Below are 17,798 nucleotides of genomic sequence, written 5' to 3'. Positions count from 1 at the left end.
GACGTGAAAACTGGGCACCAAAAAATCACCACAGACTATGTAGTAGTCATTTTATATCCGGTAAGATGCATTTAAGATATACTTAGAGGGTTTTGGGCTGAAAAAATAACCACAATTAAGATCATTGCTAGGCTAATCGCCGACAACATACACGTATGTATGTAGTGAGAGTGCTATCGCTAAACCATATAAACATTAAAAGCCTTAACTCCATTGACAAACGACATGAAATACATTAGACTTGACAGTGGATGTTAGCAATAACAAAAGATTTTGAATTGAAAATTTCGTAACTCACCTTTCCAAGCACAAGATAGATTCCTGCCGAATTTTCGTGGACGAGGACCTGTTTCACCCAACCTGCAACGAAGTATTTATAAGCCTCCAAGCTCTTGAAGTTTTTCAAATTTTCGTGAGAATAGGCTGATTTTGTGTGGACAAGATAATTGTAAATATCAGCGTAGCAGATGTCAGGCAGACAGGGCGAAGACAGTGGGTCGAAAAACATCGATTTGGGCATCAAATATGGATCTGGCGACGAACGAAGCTTTTCCACATAACGCCTTTTATGCAACACATCCAGTGAGTATACGGCATCAGAAAGCACCGGGTCGTCCATGAAATGCATTGTAAATTCCTCGATCAATTGAAACCAATGCTAATACAGAGACAAAATGACGGACAAGTGGGCGGAACCATACAGCGAGCACGTGGTTTTGTGACGTCGGTGGGTAGGGTCTATACTGACCCAAAATGACATAATATCCGGGTTATAAAATCACGCCAGCCGCCTTCCCCGCACAGAGAGTGGTGTAAAACACATTTCCGAAGATGGACAATGGACTGCCTCTTCCTCGGCTCTACGATCCAGTAGCAATTTAATTTCGTTATGTTTCCAGTTTAATTTAGCAATTTTCAGTTTGCCATGTTGATAATTGCGATGTTTGTTTCCTGCTTTTCTTCTTACTGCGAAGAAAGAGGAAATGACGATCGGCCTGCCATGATATTTACGTCATCAGCCTTCGCGCTGTGACCCGGGAATTCAACTGCTGTTTTCACACATGCCGCGTCCTGGGTAAGTCCCGGACATTATACTAGGACGCAGCTGTAAATATCAGTGTCACCTCCGTGTCAGTTGACCTGGGAAATTGCTTTCACACATAAGGGCTACCTGTTTAAATCCCGGGAATTAACCGGAGTTCAGGAATGTGTGAAAGGGGCTTTAGTGTGTGAAGTAAAATTGCATATTATCTCATGCCAAAATAAAACAAATCTTACCATGCTTGAAGCACATCCTAACACTGAGGATGGGGAGTGGGGCAGCACCTCTCACATCAGTGACACGACTCGCGTAGAATATGAAAATCTATTTGAACATATGACGGAAACTGTGGTAAGTAATAAAGCTGACTTTGACTTTTGATTTTCATCTCAATCTGGCATTCGTCCTAGTATGTTTTACTCTCCCAAGCCATCATTTCATCTCGTCATCATCACGTTATCGTCATGGAAAAAATTGTTTATCCACGAAATATTTTCGATATCATTATAGTTGATGAAAACAACAGAACTTGGCGAGAAGCAATGCTACAAAAGAAAGTATAAAAAAATATACATATTTCAACTCTATTTTTAAATCGCGTCTGGTGATACTGTATGTTTGTTATATATTCAATATGTGAACAAGCCTCTCCCAGCTGTCGAAGTTTTGCTTGTTTGCTAAAACTGTACTTCAAGACTGTGCCTTTTTGTAAACCTCTATGTTTAAGTATTGGTAAGGCCTATAATAACACATCACATCTTAACCTGTTCTTAATCATCTTTTGTCCGGAAATTATCGGCCGATGCTGCCTTGTGTGCGCCAACCGGGAAGGCGGAACTTCGCGCGTTCTCTTCTTATTTTAACTCTTTGTACTGACTCCCATGTTTCAAAAGTTTAAAGAAGACTCACCGAAAACAGGTTGATAATTTATTCGTCGACAATGGTCAGAAACAAGGCAAAACCAGACGACGGAGGGAACAATGCTGAATCCAAAGCAAGGCTAAATAGCAAATGTTTCCGAGCAGCAAATCTGTTTTATCTCAGTGTCCAGTGTTTTTTAAGTCCGTGGGCCGGCCGAAGGTGTGTCCAGGCGTTGCTTTGGGATCATACCTCTCTGGCCGGTTTCGGGCTGTTGAGGTTTGTGCGTGGATGGGACGTGGTTGCCACAGCGACCGACGCTGGTCTTGACGTCACAAGCGCCTGCCATCAACTTTGTTTATCCGGGCTGGCCCTACTTGTTTTAGGACAAAGCGCGCTGGTCTTTGTCCTTGTTCGTTTGTCGGGAAGACTGATTGCCAGAGTTGGTGCGTCAATCTTGCTCGTGGCGTCCACGTTGGCGTTGTGTATCTATTCTGTTTCTTTAAACTATGGTGTGCTATTTATTTTACATTAGGTGTGTTAGAGCAGTGCAGTCCTACAGTGAATATGAGAAATGATACTATTCCCTGATTAATTATATTATGTGTGTTCGAGTAATGCAAACAGTTCGACGGTGCCTATGAGAAACGGTACCATTTTTCCTTTTCCCCCTCATGAGCGCCGATAAGGTGATTCACTTTACTGTGTTCAAGGCCACTGTGTGAAGTCTGCCTAAACTATAGTTAATTAAATGAATGTATTATATTAATGCAAACAATTATATGGTGTGTGCGAGAACGGTACCTTTTCCCTTCAATATACATATTGTAAACTGTGATGGAAAAGTGATTGCGCATTAATCCCTTTATGGTATCGTTTTACTATTACTACATTAGAGCTGCATCGCTATTGGGCTCATGTTACACAAACCCAAGCAACGCTTGTCAGTATAATTTCAAAATCCGTGTCATTCAAACATTTTTATTTAAAATATTTTCCCCAAAAATAATGGTCCGCCAGTGGGCTTCTCTGTCAGCAGGCTTTGCATGTTTTCTGAGAAAAACCCTGAATTTAACTAGCATCAATGCTTCATGAACAACATTAATGAACGGAACGGGCCAAATATGGGCCGCATGCCATATTTTTCCTCACCTAGCTTTTGAAACTCACTAGCTAAACTCATCTTCGACTTTTGTGGCATATTTTGGTTCCGCTTCATGAATTGAAATGACGAACAATGTATTCATTAGTCAAATGCAGCTGTAAAAGTTGTCACTTAAATTGAAAATGTATTCATTAAGAGAACCAATCAGCCTTTCCTCCAGCAGAACAAAAAGGAATTTAATTGTTTCTTGCTTGACATGCTTCTTTTTTCCCCACCCGTGTTATTTTTTTTCACCGCACTCACTCTTCCTGTCTCCCTCAAACCTCCCTCGAGTGATAAATATAGTAGGTCTTCATCTCTCAGTGGCCTGCCTTGGCCCCAATGTATCACTTTCAGAGCGGAGGCCATTTTTTAAAAAAGACAAGACCTTACACTCATTAGTGAAGCAAAACAATGTGACACCTGTGCGTGCACAGCACGCGGACACACTGTTACATGGAGTTACAGTAGAAAAATGCTGCTTTCACTCAGTCGGCGAGGCAAAATAGGCTTTCCGCCGAAAAGTAGGTCAGCCCCAATAAATGTTTCATGTATTGGCAATGTGCATTGTCTTTCATCTTTAATCGTACGTTGCCTGCGTTGATGCGTTCCTCTTGTCGTGCAGGCACAATGGAGAGCCTCCATACGTCCCCAGTGCTTTTAGAAATGTGGTCCAAGGTGGAATGTGACATGGAGAACAACGGCTTCTCCTTGCTCCGGTAAATAAAGGTTGCATACGTCAATTTTTCACTTTTTCAAATCTTATCCACAGCAGCGAGACTATTAGAATGCTGCAGCCCTGCTCTTTACTCTCTTATGTGTTGTACTGTACTTTATATTTGATATCCTTTCATCCTTCTCTGCCACACACCCAGAATTGGCTCCCTCTCCTGGTTGTTGCGGCCAGGCGGGGAGCATTTTCCACATTGTGTTCCATCTTTTTTCCCAGTGGTACCATCTGCTGTTTATCCTTACGTCGTTCCAACGAGCTCGCAGCGTCTGCCATATGACCCACCGCCCGGGGAAGTATGTTTGTGCATGAGCGTTAAAGGGCCTGTTTCATCCGCGTACGGTGGATGTGGTCATTGCGTGTTTCAACTTTTATGATTATGGAACCTCCCGAGTTGCATCATCATCTGTTCTGCTGCTTTTTTTTTGTTTTTTTTTTCCTCCAGATTGCAGGATGTTTCCCTTGTGGGAAATAGAACTAGCATTATTTTTCAGAGGCAGACTGTCTACAACTAGATGTGCATTCATAAGCCATCCATTTTCCTAGTGATTCCCGCCTGTTTAATGGTGGCTGAGAGGCTGGAAACACCATGGACTGGTCGCCAGTCATCGGTCTCAATATTTTAACATGGAATTAGGCTGCCAACTAGGATTGCCGCAATTAATCGACTAATGGATAATTCATGGATTAGCAAATCTACAACTGTTTTGATAATTCATGTTAGGGATGTCCCGATCCGATGAAATCGGGCCGATCGTGCCATTTTTCAGAGGATCTGAATCGGGTGAAAAGGATCGGGTTTTTGGTTTAAAGGGAACCACGGATAGAAAGACGTGTAGTTCTTAAAAGATAAACATCAGTTAAAATAATTTGATATTAAAACTAGTGTTGCACCTATACCATTTTTTTGGCTCCGATACCGATACCTGGCTGATACTTTTTATTGCGTACCTGGTATGGGTGACAATTAGAGATGGATGCCGATCGATCGGTTCCGATCACGTCATTTTTAAAGTATCGGAATCAGCAACAAAATATCGGCCATGCCTTTTTTTAATATATATATATTTTTTAATTAAATCGTTTTCTAATTGTATTTAACGTTACAAACATAATATGTTACACTCATCCAGAGTCTTTAGTTTAGGCTTAAGGTAGGGTTATCAAATTTATCCCGATAACAGCGGTAATTTTTTAAAATATGTATCACGTTAAAATATTTAAAGGAATTAATGCATGCGCTGCACGACCCACCCACGCATTGTCGCGCTCAATCTGTAATGGCGCCGTTTTACCTATAGAGAGAGATAAAAGGCAGCGTAAAATGAGTAGAGTGAATTTTGGCAGTCTTTTGAGCCTTTTTTTAATTGGCTAAAGCCTTACAATCCCTCTCCCTACGATTAGAAAAATCATGGGAAGCAATGTGGGGAAGCAAGGTGGCAATTGATCTTTTTCTTAACACCTTTTATTATTTCCCAACGCAGAGAAGATATATCAATTGGTAGCACTGCGCACAGTCATGGTTCCACTTCCCATGGATTTGGGCGTGGCTACAGTATAATTTACTGAAAGCTCAACAAATACACTAGATGGCAATATTTAGTCACAATATACAAAGTCACAAGTCTTTCTATCCGTGGATCCCTCTCACAGAAAGAATGCTAATAATGTAAATGCCATCTTGAGGATTTATTGTCATAATAAACAAATACAGTACTTATGTACTGTATGTTGAATGTATACTATATTCGTCCGAGTTTTATTCATTTTTTCCTTAATGCATTGCCAAAATGTATATGATCGGGAAAAATTATTGGGAATGATTGGAATTGAATCGGGAGCAAAAAAAAAGCAATCGGATCGGGAAACATCGGGATCGGCGGATACTTAAACTAAAACGATTGCGATCGGATCGGGAGCAAAAAAACATGATCGGAACAACCCTAGTAAATAGTTGATAATTTTTTTTTTAAAAAAGGGTAAAATCCTGTATTTTTCATTTGAAATGTTAAAATTATTATTTTTTTAAAAGCCAGTAATACAAAGTCGGAGCACATGATTTACTTTTGCAGGCCGCACAAAATGACATGGTGGGCCAAATCTGGCCCTCGGGCCTCACGTTTGACACCTGTGTTTTAGGTTATCAAAAAAAATTTTGAATGTTGGTTCATGAAAGAGTGAAAAAAAAACAATTGTATGGATTTGTGAAAAAATAAAATGCTGTATTTGCCAAATTTGGACATAGTTTTTGTTGTCTGGGCACGAAGAAAACAAATGGATTCAATTGTAGTGTCAAAAAGTGTTTTTCTTTTCTGTACAGGTACATGTTCGAGCTCTCCGACAGGGAAACCATAGTCTACCCATGTCAGCTGGATGAATGGACCAAAGTGGTCTTCACCGACTACTCTGTCATCCTCCCGGACAAGGCCAACTCTTGGATCCTGGTCTTCAGGTTTGCCAAGTTTTTTGGCTCTTTAAGGGATGAAACGAATATCAGTGCTGACTTTTGAATTTCTCCGTTTTGTATGTGTGTGAAGAGAGGTGTTCTTTTTCACTAAGGAGACACTGCTGTTACCAATGGTCTACAGTCCAGTGCCGTATTCTCGGCTTCACGTCATTAATAACGACACCGGAGAAGAGCTGAGCAAGCTCATCACAAGAGTCCCGCCGCTTCTTTATCAACCTAATGAGGTTTGAGCATTACAACACCATTTTCTTACTTCCAAATCAGGGTTAGCAAAACAGTTTTTTTTTGTCTTTTGAACTTCAGCTCGGTTACACTTTTGTCGCTGAGGTCCTCACACCTGAGTTGCCACCCATTGATGCCAGATGGACATTGCGCTTGATCGCCACAAGAGAGCCTCTTCCACAGTTGTCCCATGAGCTGCCACTCAACACATTTGCCGTGCAGGAATTCCAAGATTATTATCTTCCCAACATAAACAATATTATATGTGGGTAAGACCAAGGAACACTAAGTGATTGTGAAGTCTATTAACAAGAGAGTAATGATTTTTAATACTATCCTCCATTTTGGAGGACTGGCGTTGAAGGTGCAATGAAATGCATCAATCCATCAGAGGTGGGTAGAGTAGCCGAAAATTTTTATTCAAGAGTAGCGATATAGCGTTATACAAAATAATATTACTCAAGTAAAAGTAATCATCCAAAAAATGTACTCAAGTACAAGTAAAAAAGTATTTGGAGAAAAGAGTAATGAGTAACATTATAACTGCCTAATAGGTTTGATTTTTTTTGTTTTGAAACCCATTTTTTTCTCACCAGAAAGTTATCAATTTCATGAAGTTATTATTATACTGAACAAAAAAAACGATTAAATAACCACATTAAGCCCAAGAAATACACAAAAAAAGAATAATTGAATTCCGGCTGAAGAAAAAAAACAGAAATTAAGCATCATTTGTCCAAAGAGCGTGAGTGCCCTTGAGTGGAGAAAATAGTTCCTTCATAGTTCCTATTATGACATTAAAATGATCCTATCTCAGGTTTTCATGGTCAAGCGGTGCCAAATAAAAACTGGGAGAGCAGTTAAAATCTGTGCTTTCAAGTCATGTTGAGGGCAGCACTCTATGTCAATTACCTTTTTTTACGGTACTTGAAAGACACCACGTGATTGAACAGGCTAGCGTGATCATAGAACGACTAGCTTGAATCTGACTGGAATCGTTGTTTTTTGCATTTTTCATCTAGTTTTTGCTGACGATAACTGAACACTAATTTCGTCTAGTTTTAGTCGACGTTTACTATAAATGTTTTGGTCTATAAAATTAACAAATCCAAAAAAAAAAATAAATTTGTGCTGTCAAATTTATCGCGTTAACGGGCGGTAATTTTTGTGATTAATCACGTTAAAATATTTGACGCATTTTACTCATGCACGGAATTATCCGCTCATGCATTGCTTCAAACAAGTTATAATGACGCCGTTTTTGCATATTGAGAGCTAAAACGGCAGTGAAATGCAAGTGGGCACAGGCCTTCATTGGACCGCGCTTTTTATTGGCATAAGCTTTGGCAACTGGTTCACAACAAACATGTCTATTGTGGTGAGCGATGTGGGGAAGGAAGACAGGAGATTATTATTTTTTTTTTATCTTAACACCCTGTATTAAACACAACGCTGAGAAGATATACCATTTGCAGCCACCAGTGACAGTCATGGTTGCCCAACTTCCCATCATGCAGTTTGGCAGAACAGTTAATCATCATCATATCATTTAGTGAAAACACAACAAAAATAATATTCCTATCGCTCAGAAAAACTGTCTTTCCCAATCGAAATAGCTATGCAAAATGCACATAAAACATATTCAGACTTTGCCTTGGCTAGATCTCTAATTAATTCAAAACTCGCCATTGACACATTGTGGTGTATTTCAATCACTACCTTACGTAGTTAAAGACACTGTGGAAGAACGGCAGGGAGCCCATGTGACGTCCCACTCGGCGACATCAACAATGGCAAGCTATTTATTTTTTGATTAAAAATTTTACAAATTTCATTAAAATGAAAACATTAAGAGGGGGTTTAATATAAAATTACTATAACTTGTATACACATTTATCTTTTAAGAATTACAAGTATTTCTATCCGTGGATCCCTTTAACAGAAAGAATGTTAATAATGTTAATGCCATCTTGTGGATTTATTGTTATAATAAACAAATACAGTACTTATGTACAGTATGTTGAATGTATATGTCCATCTTGTGTCTTATCTTTCCATTCCAAAAATAATTTACAGAAAAATATAGCATATTTTAGAGATGGTTTGAATTACGATTAATTACGATTAATTAATTTTTAAGCTGTGATTAAGTCGATTAAACATTTTTAATCGTTTGACAGCCCTAAAATAAATAAAAGTTTCCAACGATTTCGAATGAACATTGACAGACGAGCACATACTGTCGCGTCTACAAGGAAAACACTAACTTGGTGATAATACACACTCAGCAGTAAAACAGTACATTATTTTCCAATTAATTATACCCACCTTGAAGCCACAAACTGTATGTAAAAAAAAAAAAAGAAAAAAAATGTCCGAGTTTAATAGGATTTGAATGCTATGCTAATGCTACGAGTTACATTTACACTCAGACCTTTATAGGATAAACCAACATTGCATATTCTCTCTGGCCAAGAAAAGAAAACAAATCTTACCCTGTGTATGTGTGCCAGCCTTGAGACTGGCGAAGACACTGTGAGTCATATGATTATTGTTGCGACGTCTCGTTGGTGGTTGACTAGAATAACGGAGTAAGTAGCGTTTCTTCTTCACAAATCTACTCAAGTAAAAGTAAAAAGTATGGCTTAGTAAAACTACTCTTAGAAGTAAATTTTTCTCAAAAAGTTACTCAAGTAAACGTGTAGGAGTACATGTAATGCATGACTACCCACCTCTGCCAACAAGTGACTTTAAAATGATAGCAGAGAATATTTTTGACACAATCCATCCAAAAAAAGGCTTAATAATGAAAGTAGATCCTAAGTAGTCTTCCTTCGTTAACTGCCTTCACCCCACCCAGAATGACCTGCAGATTTTTGCAGTCCGCTGGCATGTTGTTGTCGTGTGAATTATCTCATTCTGTCAACATGTACTAGCAAGCATAGCACTAGAAAGCGAAGCATGATCATCAATTATGGTTGTGACGTCAAATCTAGAATTGCTGAAAAAAGTGGGTTTTCCCCCATATATTTTTTGGGATGGAACTACTGAAATGGTAAGATGGTAAATTTTAGTGTCAAATTCATTTTCTACATCTCAAATTACATTAGTACAGTCATTTTCATTTTTTGACATGGTCACCATTTCTTGGGACCTTTAATTCTTTGACTGAAATTGACAGCAGTAGTCATCAGATCTGACCACTAGTGTCATTAATGGTTGTTTGGCGTATAAATGTTCTTTTACCAACAATCACACCACATACTTGGTTAATATGCATATACCTGGTCTAGCAGTGATTTTATATACATGGAAATTGTGATTTTAATTTGTTTCTCTGCAGCTATACGGTCAAAGTGACTGTGCCTCTCCTCGGCACCATTCACTTTCAGACATCGAGCCGTTACGTCAAGATACGTCTGTCAATCCTGGAGAAAGAGACGGTCGTGGCCAGCGCCACCGGGCAAGGCCACGTCATCATTCCAGTGGCCAACTTCCTGCCCAATGAGGAGGTGGAGGAAGAAGAAGAGGAGGAGCCAATAGGTTTGGGATTTTTTTTTTTTTTTTCTGTTGAGTAGTGGTTATGACGGATTTGAGGACAGTGACTTGAGATCTGACAGAAATCAGTTCTTTGATCATGCTTATGAAAAAAAGTGTGTTTATATTTGGTGAGGTTGTTTATTTTCTTCAAAAGTTCTCAAAAACGTTTATATTCAGGAAAGAATTTCTTTTGTGTATTTGACTTTTTGTGTCCCGCCTCCCCTATTCCTTTTTTTTTTAATTGTAGGCTTTTAGTTATTAATTAAACATGAACAATGAAAAAAAAAAAATGTTGGATTTTTTGGCTGATTAAAACTCAAATTAGCATTACAGGCAGATTTTTTTTCCAGCATGTCAAAAAAAAAAAATCTCCAAAGCTTATCTATTTTACGATGCTTTTAGTACTACTTGAACATTACAGTAGCCATTTTCATTAGCCATATATGTAAAACCATAAAAAAAAAAAATAATAAATAAATAAATAAATTCATTCAAGCCTGTTTCTCTCATATTCATGAACAACATTTTTACAAAACATGCTAAGGTCAGATTTTTTCATAAGAAAACTAGGATCCTTTAATTCAAACTATTGTGATGATCGAGAAAAACAGTTTTGGATCACATTGAAAAATTAGTCATTAACAGTTGTCAGACCTAAACCTCAACAAAAGTTGTGTTCCGGAAGGTTATGATAAAACTTTTTTATTCCCAACAATGCAAAATGAAATGCCATTTCTTCAAATTTCCACCATATCCTATCAGATTGACTTGCAACAATGTTGTTTTTGGCGGCCCTTTCAATTATCGTCTTAAACTAACGAAAACAAGTCGACAATTCTCAAAATGTTTTCGTCTATAAACGTCAAGTTTTAGTCCAACAAGGTTTCCAACAATTTGGAATAAACATTGATTCATAATTTTCGAGTCTCCAAAGACATCAACATCTTCATGTTGATAATACACACTCAGCAGGAAATCAGCTCATTATTTGCAATCAATTAAACTCACCGGGACGCCATGAACTGTATGTAAAAAGTTTTCCAAGAGTTAAGAAGACACTCAGAGTCACCGCGCTAAATGCTAATGCACACGCGATTGCTATGCTAACGCTACAAGTTAGTTTAGAGTGTGATGATCACTCAGCACAGACCTTTAAAGGCTAAAGCAACATAAAGTAGCTAAGATAAGAAAACAAAACTAAACAAGCAGCTAGTGCGCAAAGATTAATCGATTAACTCGAGTATTTGATTAGAAAAAAAGATTCAAATTAAATGTTGCTGCTTCGAGTATTCGTTTAGTTAAAGAAAGTTTTGAAAGTGTTTGCATTTAGTTTTATTGATTTCGGTGGATCCATTGCCGTTTAGCCTACTTCATTTCACTTGGCTGAATCTAGCTGCTCCCTGTTAAGACCAACATAAACAAAGTTTTTGTTTGAGCGAATGTTTTTTGTTTTAATGCATTCGTTATTCAGTTTATAGGTATATTTAGCCATTTTATTGTGGGAATATGAATTAAAAAAAAAAAAAAAAAAAAGTTAGCATTTTATAGCATTAAAGCTAGTGGACTTTTGCTGAGTAAGTTAGCTAATTGTTCTTATGTTGTACATAGATCCTTATTTATATATATACTTTTTTATACCGTTTGCGGCTCAGCTCAGGTATTTTAATTCTTTATGTTCCTTATCCGATTCATCGATTATTCAAACTAGTTTATCGATTAATCGACTACTAAAATAATCGATAGCTGCAGCCCTACAAGCAGCACCTGTTTCACAAAAGGAGCCTGGAATGGGGTGGGGGGTGTCAGTGTGAATGACAGGACCAACACACTGCTAAGATGCGTGCTAACTACACATACGATAAGAAAAAAATCACACATTGTGAACTTCTGACGGAAATTATGGCGAATTTTCATCGCGTTCTCATCTCGTCAGACAACAGCTGGCATCCATCTTGTTATGTTTGTTTCCCTCGACACGTTTTTAGCTCGTTATCGTGAAGAAAAAGAAATTCGTTATCGTCATCGCTGACGAAAACGACACTGACTTCAAAAGTATGTTTTTTTAAGAGGCACTATTTTTTTCTGTAGATGATTATTAAACTCAAGTTTAACAAAATAATGCAGTAACTTGAACCTAAACTAAGAATTTGAAGAATCTCCTGCACAATAACCGGTATCCAGGTTAACAGAAAGTGTATAGCTCTACAATGGGGGTTCCGCAGTATTGTCTAGAAAACGAACTAAACTCAAACAACCCCCCCTTTGTCAGAGAGAAACTTGTGCAACTCTTTTAATTTGCTTTCCACTTCCCGCTGCGATAACAGGACGCGCCGTTTGTCTTTTTATTTCCATCCGACTCAGGCCTTTGCTCTCCTCGTTACAGCTCCCAGTGGCGCAGTAGAAGAGAACCAACACACGCCCCCGGCCCAGGAGGACGAGATCAAGGCGTTGTTAGACGACAGCCAGGATGAAGAAGAGGAGAGCAGTACGTCGGGGAAATCAGACTGCGAAGATGACCACTTGCCGCCGCCCACCAAGCCGCCGGTAACACCGGCCGCCTGGATTCGGCGGTTGCTCCGACACTTTCCTCCTCCTCCTCTTTCTGCTTGTGTTCATATCCATTTTTTTTCCAGTCCTAGCACCTTACGTACACACACATGAACTTACCCACCCACTCACATTCTCACACAAGAGGAGAGCAACGGAAAGCAGAGGGACACTTTTGTTGCTGCTGTCTGGCTTGGCAGCACTAGCCAGTGAGCGGTAATCGCTTCCCTCTTTGATTAACTATAATGTACGGAGATTTTTTTTTTTTTTAAATCAAACACCGCATACCAATCAGGCAGAGGCGCTCATAAGAATGAACGGCAGCGTGGACGGTAATGAGACGGATCATGTCGAATCCAGTAAAGCATCAGCAGGCAGGAGTAAACTCATATTGATTAGTCCTTAAGACCACTGATCAATTAGAGTAGACATCTGTGATTAAGGCGATGTTACGCTTCGCAGAGAACCACAGGAGACATTTTGCTAGTTGATGTATGAGATGTTTAACCCTTTGTATGGCATTCGTTTAACTCATTGGCTGCCATTGACGGCGCTAGACGTACAAGCCATTTTGACTGGAAGGGTCGGTCGTTGTGCGTGGCTGTCAGCGAGTTCATTTCTATGATTTTTTTTTTTTTTAAAAGGAGCACTCTCAGAGAGAGAGAGAGAGGAAACCTCTGCCTAAGCAGCTAAATTCAAAGTACATTGGGGCAAAGAAGTATTTAGTCAAACACCAATTGTGCAAGTTCTCCTACTTGAAGAGATTAGAGAGGCCTGTAATTGTCAACCAGAGGTTGCGCTAGACTTTTTCGTTGTCTGTCATTTTGACTGACAGGGTCATAAAAATCCGGTCATAATCTATTTTTACCCGTCACTTAAATTTTTAAAATGTTAATAACGACATATTCAATAGTATTTAGTTTTCATTCATCTTTAATTAATATTCTGTCCGAACAAGCTTAACAGAGAAAAGCCGCATTCAAGGCAAGCTAGGCGCTAATAACGCACTGCTGCATCGCTACCATAGCTACCGTACCGTCTCTCACTTTTTGATGACGTAATTGCTGCAATAAATCCGATTTGCGGGACTGAACAGTACAGACCGCCGCGACAGTCTGGAAAAATGTGGCCCAGATCAGATTTAGACCACATACGAAAGTGACCCAGATCGGATTTGAAATTGTCCCGTTCTATGCGACTTGTCACGTTCAGACCGTCAAGTTAATGCCTCACTCGAGTCGGAAAAACACGAAAAAATCGGATTCGTGCATTAAGACCTGTAGTATGAACGTAGCCTTAGTTCAGACGCTCAGTCGCCTTGACATTTTTCCGAGTAAGGCCAACGACGTCATGCATCAAGAGAGACAATAGCTAATTAATATGCTCACTCGCCACCCTGTGGTCTGGGGTGTGAAATGCAACCTGTCAAAATGACGGATGGACTTTTTCCGTCACCGTTTTAAAAAACCGGTCAACGACGGAAAATATTCGGTTAACGCGATCCCTGTTGTCAACATGGGTAAACCTCAACCATGAGAGACAGAATGTGGGAAAAAAACAAAACAGAAAATCACATTGTTTGATTTTTAAAGAATTTATTTGCAAATCATGGTGGAAAATAAGAATTCTGTCACCTACAAACAAGCAAGATTTCTGGCTGTCAAAGAGGTCTAACTTCTTCTAACGAGGATCCACTCGTTACCTGTGCTAATGGCACCTGTTTTAACTCATTATCGGTATAAAAGACACCCGTCCACAATTTCAGTCAGTCACACTCCAAACTCCACTATGGCCAAGACCCAAGAGCTGTTGTAGGACGCCAGAGGCAAAATTGTAGACCTGCACCAGGCTGAGAAGACTGAATTTGCAATAGGTAAAACGCTTGGTGTAAAGGAATCCCCTGTGGGAGCAATTATTAGAAAATGGAAGACATACAAGACCACTGATAATCTCCCTCGATCTGGGGCTCCATGCAAGATCTCATCCCGTGGCGTCAAAATGATAACAAGAACGGTGAGCACAAATCCCAGAATCACACTGGGGGACCTAGTGAATGACCTACAGAGAGCTGGGACCACAGTAACAAAGGCTACTATCAGTAACACAATACGCCGCCAGGGACTCAAATCCTGCACTGCCAGACGTGTCCCCCTGCTGAAGGAAGTACACGTCCACGCCCGTCTGCGGTTCGCTAGAGAGCATTTGGATGATCCAGAAGAGGACTGGGAGAATGTGTTAAGGTCAGATGAAACCAAAATAAAACACAGGTTCTCGTGTTTGGAGGAGAAAGAATACTGAAATTCCATCCGAAGAACACCGTACCCACTGTGAAGCATGGGGGTGGAAACATCATGCTTTGGGGCTGTTTTTCTGCAAAGGGACCAGGACGACTGATCTGTTTAAAGGAAAGAATGAATGGGGCCATGTATCGAGAGATTTTGAGTGACAATCTCCTTCCATCAGCAAGGGCATTGAAGATGAGACGTGGCTGGGTCTTTCAGCATGACAATGATCTCAAACACACAGCCAGGGCAACAAAGGAGTGGCTTCGTAAAAAGCATTTCAAGGTCCTGGAGTGGCCGAGCCAGTCTCCAGATCTCAAACCCATAGAAAATCTTTGGCGGGAGTTGAAAGTCCGTGTTGCCCAATGACAGCCCCAAAACATCACTGCTCTAGAGGAGATCTGCATGGAGGAATGGACCAAAATACCAGCAATGGTGTGTGAAAAGCCTGTGAAGAGTTACAGTTGTTATTGCCAACAAAGGGTACATAACATAGTATTGAGATGACCTTTTGGTATTGACCAAATACTTATTTTCCAACATGATTTGCAAATAAATTCTTTAAAAATCAAACAATGTGATTTTCTGTTGTTTTTTTTCCCCACATTCTGTCTCTCATGGTTGAGGTTTACCCATGTTGAACCCATGTTGACAATTACAGGCCTCTCTAATATTTTCAAGTGGGAGAACTTGCACAATTCGTGGTTGACTAAATACTTATTTGCCCCACTGTATTAATGGATATCATACATTTTTCCCTTTGTTTTACAATGACTTTACCTATCCTTTCTGTATGTTTGACAGGATTACAGATATGTTGTGAGGGCAGAGGTGCTGTATAACAGCTGGGATTTGAATGAGTCCCAGTTGGCTTTTGCCCATCTGCTCAGTTTCAAAGAAACCCAAGGTACACACAAAAAAACACTTAAACCCCTATGGTTTTATTTTGTTGGAGGTCGGGCTTTAACACATCAACACATTTGAACCATTTTAATTCATTTAATTAGGCAAAGATTATTTTAAACACATTTTTCTGTGTAATGAGAACAAATTCAACTCTCACATCCAGGAACCACCAAAAATCATTTTACTAAACTCCAAACTTACATTTAAATCTTTGCTCTAGTGAGATTTCCGCTCACTCCTTGCAATTTGGCATCGCTACTTAAAATCAGCCTTCCATTTCTTAGTGGAATTATTTTTTTTTACATTAGGAAAACCTTGAAAATTCTCAGGTGCTGAATTAATTCCAGGAGACCAGGTGAACGTGTGCGTGACGGCAATAATTTGCTGCCTTGCTGATTTTTGTCTCTTCTCATTACTTGTCTTTATGTGTAGGCTACCCACTATAGTATATACACACTATATGAGTCTTGCAGTCCAACGACCACACAAGCCTCCTATGGTTCTCCAACTGGTTTGAGGAAGTGGGTCAATGGGAAGTCAAATGAAGTTTGCTCTTCTTGCGTGCCCTGGGAAATATCTCAGCAGGAAAGTGAATTAATTTCACCCAGTTAAGCCACGTCTCAACGGCGAGGCTGTGCCCTTGATGCAGCTCCCTATATGCTACACGCCATGCCGCACTTTGAACCCCCCGTTTAACAAGCTATTTAACAAGCTGAATAGTGCATCCGCCTGCAATCTTCAATATGTACTGCTTTAAGCCTTTGTGTTTAGCACCTAAACAACACCGCTTTGTTTTCATTAACGGGTCTGTGCACGCACACAGTGATTAGGCTTCATTGCATATGGCTTTAACTATCACAAAATGGCACTGTGCTGAATTTCCAAATGGCTTCAATGAGAGGAACTTGGTGGTCAGTCTAAATGATGGATTGTTGTGGGGAGGGAAGCTTTTTGTGTATGGGTCTATTGTAGCTAGGAAGTGCAACAGTGCCACCTAGCACACTTGTATGTACCTAACACGTGCAGCTGCTGACTGAAATATTCAGCAAATCTATATAAATTGGTGGCTTAATGATAAATTTAGGTGCATTTGTGAACCCAAGTGAAGTTAAACCACATTTAGACACCCTAATCTAAGTAGTAAAATAGTAAAAATCAACGTTATTCAAGTTAAATAATAGATTGAAGGATTTTTAATCCCTCAAATTAACAATTTACACATTTTGAATTCACCCTATACATGTTTCTTTCAAGAAAATGTTGAAAATAAAACGTTTTACACAACGTTTTGTCCCGTTTGACTTTGAGAGATGTCAAATAAATCATTAGAATAGAGTAGAACGTCATTCGCCTCCTCTTTTTCCAACTGCAGTCTATTTTCCGGAGGACTTGACGGAATCCACCTCTGACGTGTCGGGAAGCGACGAGCCCATCCCTGAAACACCGAAAGTCACTCGAAAAAGCGAAGATAGCAAGAAGGCAGTCAGCTCCCCAACTGTCTCTCAGGAAGAAATGGTAATATATCACAGGAACATCCGATGCAATAATGTCAGCATAAAAAAACATTGCTTTGTATATACAGGGGTTGGATAAAATCATGGAAGCACCTAACATTTTGGCATCATAATCATTGTTCATAGTTGTTAAAGAATGGCATGAGGAACATTCTAATGAAGTTGAGCATTTCATATGGCCGGCACTAGGCATGTGCCGGTATGAGATTCTGACGGTATGATAAGCTTAAGCCAAAATATCACAGTTTCACGGTATCACGGTATTGCAATTACGGCTCTAAAATGTGTTACTTTGAGATCTGTGTTAAAAAAAATAACTTTTTTTTCATTGAACAGGATTTTCATTTTTTCAAAACATTAACAAATTGGAACATTAGTAAAATAAGTTAAAAGAAATGAAAAAAAAAAATAAATAAATAACTGAAATATTTTAAATAAAATAAAAATAAATACAACAGTCCTTTAGGTCAGTGGTCCCCAACCTCCAGGTCGCGGACCGGTACGCGTCCGTCGTGCATTTGCTACCGGGTCGCAGAGAAATACCGT

General features: G+C 39.4%; 1 protein-coding gene across 4 annotated transcripts in view; it reads left to right on the top strand.

The window, feature by feature from the left end:
• Window positions 1–17,798, top strand: part of adgb (androglobin) — a 106,568-nt gene that overhangs the window by 69,333 nt on the left and 19,437 nt on the right. For all 4 annotated transcript variants that reach the window (XM_057823570.1, XM_057823569.1, XM_057823568.1 and 1 more), the window contains 8 exons: window positions 3,670–3,763; window positions 6,095–6,226; window positions 6,312–6,465; window positions 6,545–6,732; window positions 9,807–10,006; window positions 12,387–12,547; window positions 15,637–15,739; window positions 17,111–17,253. In XM_057823570.1, coding sequence (XP_057679553.1) covers window positions 3,670–3,763; window positions 6,095–6,226; window positions 6,312–6,465; window positions 6,545–6,732; window positions 9,807–10,006; window positions 12,387–12,547; window positions 15,637–15,739; window positions 17,111–17,253 — 1,175 coding nt within the window. The remainder of the gene's footprint in view (window positions 1–3,669; window positions 3,764–6,094; window positions 6,227–6,311; window positions 6,466–6,544; window positions 6,733–9,806; window positions 10,007–12,386; window positions 12,548–15,636; window positions 15,740–17,110; window positions 17,254–17,798) is intronic.

Source organism: Corythoichthys intestinalis, chromosome 19, assembly GCF_030265065.1.
Source record: "Corythoichthys intestinalis isolate RoL2023-P3 chromosome 19, ASM3026506v1, whole genome shotgun sequence".
Taxonomy (NCBI): Eukaryota; Metazoa; Chordata; class Actinopteri; order Syngnathiformes; family Syngnathidae; genus Corythoichthys; species Corythoichthys intestinalis.
The sequence above is the reverse complement of the archived record's forward strand: the minus strand, read 5'-3'. Positions and strand labels throughout refer to the sequence as shown.